We start from the raw sequence: 12905 nt of genomic DNA on the forward strand, positions 1-12905 counted from the left end.
AACATGCAGCATGGCATAAATGTTACTAACTGGAACAAAGAGGTAAAGATATGTATTAATGACACTTGATTAAGGAGCAAGAGCCCCAGAATGACCAACTCAAGCCCCCCAGTAACCCAGGGCCTTAACTGGATGCCTGGCAGGGAAACAAACCGAATATGACCCCATAAAAGGGATCCTACTTCCAACCATCCAAGGAGACCAAGGTGACGCATTGGGAGATGGGAGAAGACAAGAGAGGAAACACTGAGGGACTGAAACTCTAAGGAGTTCAGTCTCCAGGGTTGGAGGACATCTGCTCCTAGGCCGCTCTGACTTCCCAAAGCACATCCCTGGTTCCATGCCACAACCAAACTGTCAAGTGCTTTCTGTCACTTTGAGAGCTATCATAATCACCAGTTTAGTGAAGCCAAAGGCATCCAATTCATGGAGTGCAGCCTGAACCAGATTGAAGAGTAACTGGGAAATGTTTAACAAAGTAAATATAAATACAACTTAGATAATGTTTATTTTTAAGTTTTCTAAGTCAATATGCTATCCCATAGGAATCAATTTCTAGTCATTCACACAGCAACTGTGACCACTTTTCAGTCTGTCTTCAACTGGACTGGAGATACAAATAACCCTTGGAATATTTCCTAGGCTTCTGGTCCATGGAGGGGAGGACAGAATGTCAAATCATCAAGGCTTAACGCAAAAGGATGTGAACAACAGAACAGCCAGGCCTATCACCACTGACAAGTTGATGTGGTTCTCTGACTATAACCTCTATTTAGGGGGTTCTCAAACTAGGGTCAATGGACTCTCAATGGGTCCATGGTTAGATTTCAGGGAGTCCATGAACTTGAATGGGAAAAAATTACCTTTATTTTCACTAACCTTTGGCTTCCTTTGTAATCCTATGTATTTTCTTTTATGCACTTAAAAACATTATTTTCAGAAGGTTTCTACAGGCTTCACCAGATGGCCAAAGGCATCCATGATACTCCAAAAGTTAAGAACCTGTGCTCTAATTCAAATTCATTCATTCATTCATTCATTCATTCATTCGGCAACGGATGTGTCTGCTTTCTACCTGTTCTTTGAGAAGCCTGGCTCTTAGTATCTCTTGACTACACTTAAAAAAATACTCCATCCATAAAGTCTAATTGACCTATTGAAAGCAAACTAATCCTGTGCCTGTCATGGAGAAATCCTACTAAGACAAGCTTTGGTATGACATTCTCCCCATCTAGGAATAGCCATCTCTCTCTGTATAATTAGGAGTTCACTATAAGGCAGATATAATCAAAGTAGGCTGGGCTTCAAGCATAAAGCAGACATTTGGACTTGTGGCTTATCCCTTCTCCAAAGAAGAGAAAAAAAACTCTGTTAGCAACACTCTGGGGCCCAGCCATGGTCTCACTGAATAACAAATATAAACAGAACTTGTTCTGAAGGAGGGAGGCTGGTGGGATGGCCAGAGCCTCAGAATGGGAGCCAGAGGCTTGGAGCCAGTCCTAATGGTGCTAGTAGTGATCTCAATTTGCCCATTTCTCTAGACTGCAGTTTGCCCAGTGGAGATAGTAATGCCTGCCCCTTGCTGGGATGATCACCTCAAGAGTTTCTGACAAGTTTAAGGCATTCTACAAGTCTTAGATGGCCTGATTGCTATTGCCTCCAATTCATGAAGCAAGTGAGTGGTTGCTGAGGTTAGGGAGGACCATGGGGTCACAGCAGGGAGAATATCTCGGTTTCCTCAGCTGTACAATAGGGAGATTAATACCTGTCTTAGATGTGAGGCCCAACTAAAGTAACATTAAATTCCCATGTAAATGCTAGCTGTTATTCCTATGGAGAGACGGTGGGGCTGGCCCTGGACTAGGGAAGACCTGAGTCCCCATCTTGCTCCATACAGGAGGTAGGAGTGTAGACCACTCACTTCCCCTCTCACTGTCCTGGGTAATTGCTTACATCTCTTAAGGGCAGAGAAGATGCTGACCTGCATCCATAGAGAGTTTTCTTATGCATGAGTTCCCCAATCACTGGTCCGGTTCCTATCTTCTCCTCATTATCATTACCATTATCATCTAAGGAGAAACTCTTCTTCCAATGGATTCTGGTAGGAATGTCTGGGAATTGAGGGTAAATGGGAAAATAAAAAAAGCTGGGAAGCCTTATTTTCTTTATATTCAATTCAATCTGACATAATTCTTGTTGTTCAGTTGTTTCAGACTCTTCCTGACCCCCTTTGGGGTTTTCTTGGCAAAGATACTGGAGTGTTTCACCATTTCCTTCTCCAGCTCATTTTACAGATGAGGAAACTGAGGCAAACAGGGTTAAGTGACTTGCTCAGGGTCACACAGCTAGTAAGTGTCTGAGACCAGATTTGAACTCAGGAAGATGAGTCTTCTTAACTCCAGCCCTAGTATTCTATCCACTGCACCACCTAGAGGCTGACACATAGTAACAAAGTGCTTTCTACATGTAAGGCACTCACCAGTCAAATGCAGATCACAATGTATACACTCCCTACCTCATGAGGCAAGTTCTTGGGAAATATGAAAGCATGATAAAAATGAAAGCTGCCTTTATTACAATGAGGATGATGATGATGATGATAGAGTTTTATTGATATCATTCCCCTGCTCAAAGTCAAGAAGCTAGATGGTACAGTGGAGAGAGTGCTGAGCCTGGAGCTGAAATCTGAGTTCAAATCCAGCCTCAGACATCTCCTACCTGTGTGACCCTGGGCAAGTCACTTAACATCTATCTACCTCAGTTTCCTCAACTGTAAAATGAGCTGGAGAAGGAAATGGCAAACCACTCCAATATCCTTGCCAAGAAAACCTTAAATGAGGATCGTGACGGCACCTTCCCCACAAGGGTTGTTGTGAGGATCAGATGAACTAATATTTGTAAATTAATGCCTGGCACACAGTAGGTACTTCATAAATGCTTATTTCTTTTCTTGTCTTTCCTTCAAGTACCTTCACTTCCTCACGATTGTCTTTAGGAGAAACTCCTAACTCCTCACCTTGGCATTTACAGCCCTTCCCTCTTTGGCTCTGGCCTGCCAGACTTATTTCACATTGTTCTATAATTCTTGGCACATTGTCTCTTCCAGCCAAATCAGTCTCTTTGCTGTTCCCCAGCCTCCAGATTTCTCAGCTCTGTACTTGACCTCCTCCCTCCATGCCTTTGCATAGACTGCCCCACACCCCCAGAATGCATCACCCCCCTCACCTTTGTCTCCTAAGGTGTTTGGCATCCTTAGAGGCTCAGCTTGGGTCCTGTCTTTTACAGGAAGCCTTTCCTCGTCCCCTCAGTTGTTAGCGTAATCTCTCTCTCCTCATATTAAATGACATTCACTTTTCTGTTAACGTTTTTCATTCCCCTGCACCCCTGGATTGAAACTTCTCAAGGAAGGGCATTTTTCACTTTTTCTTTGTATGTCCAGCAATTAGTACAGAGAGTGCTCCCCATAAGGTGCTTATAGGTGCTTCTTGAATTAGATTAGGAACCCAGGCAGCATCGCACTTCAGGCAGGGGGTGGGGGAAGGGCGGTGAGAGTCGCCAAGGTCTGACCTTCCCAGGCGATTCAGGAACCTGGAAGCAATGGTCTTGGAATGCTGAAATGTCACTCTGGGTCAGAACTTCCTGCTTTGCCCAGTGAATGATGCGTATGGTGGAGGGTGTCCCTCCACGTCCACAGCAAACCCCTTTCTTCTCCTCTTCCCAAGTCTTTAAGGAGGGTCTGGTGGCAATCTATGGTGATTAGGTTGCTTCTACCCGAGAGTATCTGCTGCCTGAAATTTTTATCATCAATGTTTCAATCATCTATGTATTGGAGGCAGCTACATTGCTCAGTGGATGGAGCACTGGCCCTGGAGTCAGGAAGACCTGAATTCAAATCTGGCTTCAGGCACTCACTAGCTATGCAACCTCAATCCACTGGAGAAGGAAATGGCAGACCACTCTACTATCTTTGCCAAGAAAACCCCACATGGGGTATGTTCATGGGGACAGGAAGAGTTGGACATAACTGAATGACTGAACAACAATGCTTTTCTCCTCTATTTTTCAGAGGAGGGTGGTAGAATCAGAAGACTTGAATTTGAATTTTGGCTGACACTTTCTGAGTGATCACTTGCAAGTCACCTAACTTTTCCGAGGCTCAGTTTCCTCATCTGTAAAATGGGTCAATAATCTTACACTGCCCTATCAGGTCATGAGGAAAGTGCTCTGTAAATCTTAAGTCACTGAAGAAATGTGAGCTTGATTATTTTAAAATTCAAGTGCCCTTAGAAGGGGTGGCCTCAGTGTGCATGTGTGCGTGTGTGGGGGGAGGTCAGATGGGAACACTGAGAGCCTGAGGCTCAGGAGGGAGGGTCAGGTGAGGAACTAAAAGATGTGAAAACTGAAAATGAAATGCAGATCTTTGAATTTTGCCCTGGACGAGCCCTGAGTATTGGCAGGGTTAAAGAGAAGAGTCAAGTGAGTGGGATGGACTAGCTTAGATTCTCCTGGAAATGTTGACTGTTTGGGTTCGGGGATTAACTAACGAGATCTTTGCTGTCTCAGAGCTGAATAGTCCACTTTGAACTCTCTGATTCAGGCTAAGCCACTGACTCACTGCGTGGCTCTGAACCTGGCCTTGGCCCCCTGGCCTCCGGCCCAGTTGGGAAACTTGGGTATGGACCAGGGACCTCCCTAGAAACCAGATGCTGTATCTTAGAGGAGCTTCCCAGGGGGGAAATGGATCACAAGAACAATCCCAAGTCCCATGACATCATTTGCTCCTTTTTTCTTCTGTTTGTGTTCAGAGTAGGCCTCCAGGTGTGGCCCCTCTCCTTCCCTCTGGCCCCTGCCTTTCTCCTGACCACAGTTTAACCTCTCTCTGCCACCTCCAGGGTTTTTGTCTCCTGCTCCTGCCTGGCCTCCTGAGTCTGATTTTTCTGGGACCAGCCCAGGAGCACCATTATTATCCCACGTGGTGCCCACAGGCTTCTAAATCTGTGATGTGGTAAGAGACCCGAGGAGTCAGAAGAACTGGGTTCTAGTCCTGGTCATGACAGTCATGAACACGTTCTGGGTTTTAGTGTCCTCATCAATAAAACAAAGGGCTGGAGTATTGTGGGACTTTATTTTGGAACGAGCTGATCAGACGGGCTAAGGCCTTTCAGAAATAAACTATGGTGGAGCCGGTGATGTGTACTTTCTGGGCCTCTGGCTATTCTGCATCATTTCCTGCCCTTATGGTCTCTCTCTCTCTCTCTCTCTCTCTCTCTCTCTCTCTCTCTCTCTCTCTCTCTCTCTCTCTCTCTCTCTCCCTACCACCCAGAGCCTATCCCCTTTCCAAAATGTGTCATCAAGTAATCATAGATTTAGAACTAGTAGAGATCCCAAAGATAATCTAGTCAAGCCCCCTCACATCACAGATGATGAAACCAAGGCCTAGACAAGGGATATGAGCATTAGTAGTATTGGACATTGCTGCATGTTTCCAAATCGTAACACACACACACACACACACACACACACATACATACATACACACACACAATTTATTATATTTAGATCTGGGATGTGCTTTTAAGATTGTTAAACTCAACCCTTTCATTTTGCTGAGGCTCAGAGGTCAAGTGACTTACTCGAGGTCACAAGGCTATTAGACACCAGATTCAAACTCAGGTCCACTGATTCCAAATGGAGTGCTCTTTCCACTAGGCAATATACCTCTAGGCCATCTTAGAGCGTGGACTTTCCCAACAGGACTAGCATGTCTAATCTCCTAGAGACAAAAACTCTGATGGTGGAATTTCAGGCATCCTTCAGAAGATGGTTGGAAGTTCTTGTTTTAGTTTTTTTCAAGTAAGAAATTCTTCCTAGAGCAACTGAAGTCATGCCCCACAGGAGACTTCTTTTGTATTTGTGTAAAGTCAGCCCTAACTTGGAAGCATATAGCCTGGTGCCCTTGGCTACCCTCTAAAATGTGCCAGCCAGCCAGGCTCAAAATCCTGGTCCTCTGGTGTGACCAAAATTCCTTATTCATTGGCAAGAAAGTCACAGAAAGAGCCCTGGAAGAAAAAGTCAAGCTCTGGGTCTGCCATAGCTAACTGGGAGAACTTGAAAAGTTGTCTCTTCTTTTTGAGACTCAATTTCCTAAAAACTACCCAAGCTCACAATGTTACTATGAAAATGTGCCAGTGATAGACAAAGAAATAGCAAAGGAAATTTCTAAACTATTTTTCTGTAAACCTTGATTGTGCTCTAGAAATGTGAGTTATCACTGAGATTATGTGCACACAAGAAAGACTGACGGATCAGAGGAGAACTTCCAAAAAGATCTTTGAAAGGGTGAGAAACCAGAGAGGTCGGGGGCAGCCTATGGGAGCAAAGGCTAAGCAGGTGCAGGAGGAAGACTGGTCTAGTAACATTGGGTCTTGGGATGAGAAAGAGCTTACAGGGCCTTATTAACAAGGGAAGGGGAAAGCAGGAGAACAAAGATACGTGATTGTTGACATACAGAGTCTCTTGAATAGGAATGCTGAAGCAGGTGAGTATAAAAGAGACAGGAAAAATACAGAAGGGCAAAACATGCTAGGGAAAAGAGGAAGAAAAATAAGGAGCAATTATTAAGGATGGAACTGGTATATGCTTGGAAAGTCTGGAGGTTGGCTTGACAGTGAGCCCTATGATACAGCCTTCACGTGAAAGGGAGGGTCAAATGCATCAATCAATCCCCCCTCCCATTAAAATAACTAACAAGATGTTCTATGCCCTGATTCCTTTATGAAGTGGGAACACTCCTAGTGAATCAATCAATCAAAGACAATAAATTAGGTGGAGGAAGTCCACATTAAATCAATTTGGAAGGAATGAAAGCCATTGGATGAAATGAGATGGCTCTACATGGAAGCTGTATTAGAATCAGTTGAAGAGTTGGTCCCACCCCAAGGGACTTGGAGAAAAACAGCTAGCCTTCCAATAACAGTTGTGAAGCTAAGCCCCTGAAAATGAATCACTTGGAAGTAAGGGGGGTGGGGGAGGGAAGGAGGAGAGAACCTGTAGTCTCCTTCCATCTTGACAAGAGGATGACCTTTCACAAGTCAGAGGATTTGGACTTCCCATAAGTGTCTTAGCAGTGTCCCTGGAACAGCAGTAGCTGATGGCAACATCTTTATTGGGAACTGAGGACAAACTTAGATACGCTGAGAAAAGGCATCTTTAGGAATCTACAAAGAGCCCAGTAGAAAACTAGGTCATACCTAAGGGATCCCTTCAAGAGGAGAAAAGGACATCTGCAATCAGGACCTGAGAGTCAGTTACCCCTTTGCCATATGCTCTCTAAGCTGAGCCCACTTTTCCTCAGCTGTTGTTGTCATATGGGCCAATTGTCAAATGGGGTCAGGAAGAGTTGGACACAACTAAAATGACTGAACAGTAGCAACAATAAATGTCTCCAGACTGGGGAGATATTTTGACCCAATTGAGGAACTGTGGCTGTCTAAATGACATTGGCTGATGTTGGGGGAAACATACTTATGATAAAAGATAAAATAATAAATAAAAATAAAATAGTGGCTTAGATAAAAACCAACTCCTTAGGTTTCCAGCTTGGAACCCTGAGGTGAGAAGTGGCCAACTGCCCACTGGAATCCTAGCCTGCCATTGCAAATGGGGGTCTGATGTAAAAGCCCAGAGCCTAAGCCATACAAGTCTATAGCATGCATTTGGTAATGAACCCCTCCTCTCCACTTATATGACCATCACCCTCAATGAGGTCCTTATCACCTCTTCTCTTGACTATTGTAATAGCCTCCTAATTGGCCTTCCTACATCAGATCTTCCCTCTATAATCTATCCTCACCCCGTACAACTGAGTAGAATCTTTCAGGGGGAAAAATGGATATTGAATGGACTTTTCAAGCATTCTTGATTAAAAGATCAGAACTGAATAGAAAATTCAAACTTTCAAATACACACATAAAAAGCATTGCTACACACAAGCGCGCACGCGCACGCACACACACACACACAGAGGAGCACTCTCAGCAGGGTGAAACTTGTCCATCCCAAGGAATTAACTAGAGGTATGAACTCTGGGGGCCTCAAGGCTGCAACCATCAAGAGTTAACCGTTAACTGTAGGATTCCAGGCCAGAAGAGTTCGCATTTTCTCTGGGAACCCTAAAGGGGCGTGGCTACCTCCTATAAAAGGAAAACCTGCTCAGAAGCACTGCCTTGAGTGGAACTGAAGTTTCTTCATCTCAGCTGCTGCAGAAAAGAAGCAATAGGAGAGAGAAGAATGGCTGCTGCTGTGGAAATGCTGCAGGAATTGCAGAGGGAAATCACCTGTAGCATCTGCAGGAGCTACTTCTCTGAGCCAGTCACCATCGGGTGTGGGCACAGCTTTTGCAGAGCATGTCTCTCCTGGAGCTGGAGAATTGGAGCTCCAGCCTTGTCTTGTCCCGAATGCAGGCGAGTGTCCCAGGTCAGAGAATTCCCAGAGTCAATGGGTGCCTAGCACAGTTGACTGACCTGGGCAAACAGCTTGGCTCCCAACTGTTGCAGAGCACTCAAGGACAGAGCCAGTGTGCCAGGCACAAGGAGGTCTTCAAGCTCTTCTGTGAAGATGACCAGACACCATTCTGTGTGAGGTGTTCCCAAAGCCCAGAACATGGTGCTCACAAGCTCTCTCCTGTAGAGGAGGCTGCTCGCAGTAGCAGGGAGAAGCTCCAGCACACTCAGAGTCACTTAGGGAGTGTTTTGAAGAATCTAAGAAATCTAAGGAGAAACTGGCCATTGACTGGCACTGGGTGATCGCAGCAGAATATAACAAACTGCACCACTTCCTGATGGAGGAGGAATCCCGATGTCTTGAAAGGATAAGGGAAGAGCAAAGCGCAAGCCAGGACAGAATATCTCAGCACATGCAAACCCTTCAGGACCTCATGCCAGAGCTGCAGGAAGCAGACCACCAACCCAATGTGGTTCTGCTACAGGATGTCAAGCAATTGCTGAGAAGGAGTGAGTCAATGTTGTCCCAAAGATCCAAGGCTGTCCTCCCAGAGCTGAGAGAATACCCCATCCCTGGCATGATCGAGTTACTCAGCCAATTCAGAGTGGACATCACCATGGATCCTGTACCAGCAAGTCCCTCCGTAACTGTTTCTGAGGATCTGAAGAGTGTGAAAGCTGGAGAAGCCTGGCAGGGAGAGACCAAGCATCCTGAAGACTTTATGTGTTATGCTGCTCGTGCTATGCAGGCCTTCCACTCAGGCAGACAGCACTGGGAGGTGGACGTGGCTCAGCTGCCTCAGTGGGCGCTGGGGATCTATACCCCTTATTTAAGGAGAAAAAGGGGGAGGAGTGTGGACTCCTGTGACTCTGTGTTCCTGCTTCAATGTGTCAAGAAAGAAGAGAGTTACTGTTTCCAAACCTATCCTGGACCATTGAAACATCCAACGAAAGGCCCAGGGCCGAGGATTGGGGTGTACCTGGAACATTCCCCTGGCACCCTTGTCTTTTACAACATTCTCTGGCACTCCTCATTTACAGATTTGACTCCATTCCTTTCACAGCACCTGTTATCCCAATCTTTTCTCCTGGCCCTCCGCTTCCAGGAACAATGGCTGGTGCCATGACTCTCTGTCCGGCGGACTCTCATCTTTGTGCTTGCTGCTATTCATCTCTCTGAACGTTTCTCCAGGGAAGAACTGTGAACCCACCAGCAGTCTCCCTGACTGTGGGCCTCTGATTTCCAGCTTTCCCCCACACAGGGATGATCATCACCTACTTCATGATGGAGGAGAGGCTCCCCGGAGCAACTGGAGACCTGCCTTCCACACTGCGAGCTGAAGAGGATTGTTCCCAAATATTCTGTGTACTCTTATCCTCACCGGATCCTGTCTGTTTATGAATTTTCACAATAAACTAACCCTGTTTCAGCAGTTAAAAAAATCTGTCCTTCATACAGCTTCCAGAACAATTGTCCTAAGACTTAGTTTGACCATATTTCTCCCCTGCTCAAAAACCCCCATAGTATTATACTGTTGCATACCATATTGCATTATTCTACTTTGTATTTGCTGCATTTTGGAGGGATTTCTAACAGATGGCTGTTTTTATTACACGTGACAGCATATGTATGTATATAAACAATTCAGAACCAGTGGGTCCCTCTTCCTTCTAGAATGGAATGCAAGATTGGTTTTTAAAGCCATCTGTGATTTGGCTCTAAGCCACCTCTCCAGAGAGAGGGCTTATCTCATGTGATCCTCACAATGATCCTCTGGGTACTATTATATTACCCCCATTTTACAGATGGGGAAACTGAAATTCAAAGAGGTCAGGTGGCTTAAGCGACTCGTGAGAGTCACAGGCTGGACTTTGGCGAGGCTGATGACTTTGCCCAGCTCTGCCTCACTTGAATCCAATTCATGATCAAATCATGACATCACCCTCAGATGTAACTGTTCCTCTTCCAGAATGAGGTACCAAAAACAAATGGCCGAGGCACTTTCTGATTCCAAATCCTGGGCTCTCTCCCCTGGGCCACCTAGCAGCTCTTCTCCTGACTCACAGGATGTTTCTGTAAACCTAAGGCAATATAGCAATGTGTGTGTATGTGGAGGGGAAGGGAGTAGTATAATCTTGTTCACTGATTAGAAAGGGGTTATACATACTCTTCACAGTTTAAAAAAAAAAGAACATTATCCACCTATAGACACATAAATGTTGGAGCTAGAAAGAACCTAAGAGGCAATACAGCTTAAACTCTTAATTTTACAGGGAAACTGAGTGCCAGAGAAAGGAAGTGTTTGTCCAAGGACACACAGAAAGTTAGTAACAGAACCAAGGCATTGTTGGGCAGACTTGGGGCAGTCTGAGTTAACCTTGTACCCCTCCTTCCCCCAAGTGGATTGACCTGGGACCCGGACTGGACCCTTTGGGAAAAGATGGCTCTCAGGCTCTGGCCAGGAGCTCCTGAGACCCCAGAAACTTCCTTGGGAAAATGTGTTTATTCCCTTGTATGCTACTTGGACTGTCTTGTGTATTGCTTTTACCTGAGCTGTACAGAATATGTATGTTTTCATTAAAGAAATTGAATATTGTTACCCTCGGGCCATGAGGGACACCCCCTCGCCCCCATCAGATGTGGGACCATGGCTGACACAATTCAGAGTAAGTTTTCTTAAGCTTAAGTAAGTCTGCAGCTCTAAATTCGCTGATAGTAACCTTGAATGGAAGCCATTTCCCTTGAGCCAAGCCTGGGGTCCTAAAGAAACCCCACACAGTGTTGACGACCACTCTGTTTACATAGAGACCGTCCAAATGATCATGAAAAGAAACCTTGATCCAGAGGCATCTGTGGAACATAGGAAGACATCCAAAGACCTCTAAGTTGGAGTGAGGAGGGAGCCTCCTAGCTTTTCCATGGGGAGAATGCTTTGGAGTTCTCCTAAGCAGCTTCCTCCACTTGGGTTGGCCAGATGAGCTTTGGGACCTGTTCCAGGAGGGAGCTGATCTGTCTTCTTCAGTCACCGTCCCTTGATTATGACTGTTTTGTCCTGTTGACCTGGGGCTGAGATTCTATAGGTCAAAACCTCCCCAGGGAGGCTGTGTTCATTAAAACCTTGCCACGCAGTCTAAGGAAAAGGTAATTACCCAACAATTACAAACAGACAGGCAAGTCTGTCTGAGCTATTTACAGTAATAAAATGTACAGGCCCAGATGCCCTCCCCCGCTTTTTTTCAGATTTGAGAATTTAGGTGTCCAAAAAGAAATATTACTAGGTTGTTTGACTCTGCAACTCAATAAAATCTTGTGTGTGTGTGTGTGTGTGTGTGTGTGTGTGTGTGTGTGTGTGTGACCATTTTAATTTCTTTCAAGCTGGCTTGACATGCGTTGCATGGGAATTGAGTCCAGAACTGGGCCCCCTAAGGGGGCCAACTCAGAACCATCTCCAGCACTCAGTAAAATCTGAATTTGTTAAGGATTTCATCCTGATTTCTCTGAGAGCTTGACTTCGTTTACAAGACAATGGATTTTGAGCATCTGTTGTCTAAATCTGTGATCCTATAATTATTATCCCATTTTCTTCATCAGGAAACTAAGATGATGGGATTTGTTCTAGGTCACACAAATGAGTTATAGGCAGAAACAGGGCCTGATCTTGGGTTTCTTTTATTTATTTTACATGACCTTTGTTGTTGTTATTGTTGAGTTATTTCAGCTGTGTCTGACTCTGGGACCCCATTTGGAGCTCTCTTGGCAGAGATACTGGAGTGGTCTGCCATGTCCTTCTCCAGCTCATTTTACAGATGAGGAAACTGAGGCAAACAGGGTGATGTGACTTGCCCAGGGTCACACAGCTGGTAAGGGTTTGAAGTCAGATTTGAACGCAGTAAGATGGGTGCCCCTGACTCCAGGTCCAGCACTGTATCCACTTCGCCATCTAGCTGCCCATGACCTTATATGACCTTAGGTTTCTTGTATTTATTCATTTAGTAAGCATTTATTTAGCACTTACTATATTCAGTACAGATTCATTCATTCAGTAAGCATTTATTTAGCACTTATTATATTCAATACACCATTCTAGGCATTGGGAGAGGAACAAAAAGACATAAAAATGGTCCTGTCTTCAGGGACCTTACAATCTATTTCCATTATACCAAGGTAAGAATATGAGGTTGAACAGCAAAATTCTATGAGTTTGACATACCTTCAAAATACCTTGTCCTCTGAGCCCAGGCATGCACATTAGCAAGTATGCATGTGTGTACATGTATACACTCACACACACATGCACACGCACACACATAACTGGAATGACCCAAAGCATCTAGTACAAAATGAAAAGATCAGATAGCTAAAGTACTTTTCCTCCTACTCGTAGTAATTGTTGTCCCATGTTT

The 12905-nt window shown here is 45.0% G+C and overlaps 2 protein-coding genes across 3 annotated transcripts in view; one reads left to right on the forward strand and one right to left on the reverse strand.

The window, feature by feature from the left end:
• Nucleotides 1-12905, reverse strand: part of FGD5 (FYVE, RhoGEF and PH domain containing 5) — a 188869-nt gene that overhangs the window by 132877 nt on the left and 43087 nt on the right. The window lies entirely within an intron of this gene.
• LOC144456752 (tripartite motif-containing protein 64B-like) lies at nt 5932-10582 on the forward strand. The gene is given in 3 exon segments (XM_078152220.1): nt 5932-8496; nt 8499-8797; nt 8800-10582. Coding segments are annotated over 3 exon segments (1335 nt in total). The 5' UTR covers nt 5932-8289; the 3' UTR covers nt 9629-10582.

This window comes from Phascolarctos cinereus, unplaced genomic scaffold (genome assembly GCF_003287225.1).
Source record: "Phascolarctos cinereus isolate Bilbo 61053 unplaced genomic scaffold, phaCin_HiC Scaffold_4;HRSCAF=312, whole genome shotgun sequence".
NCBI classification, from domain to species: domain Eukaryota; kingdom Metazoa; phylum Chordata; class Mammalia; order Diprotodontia; family Phascolarctidae; genus Phascolarctos; species Phascolarctos cinereus.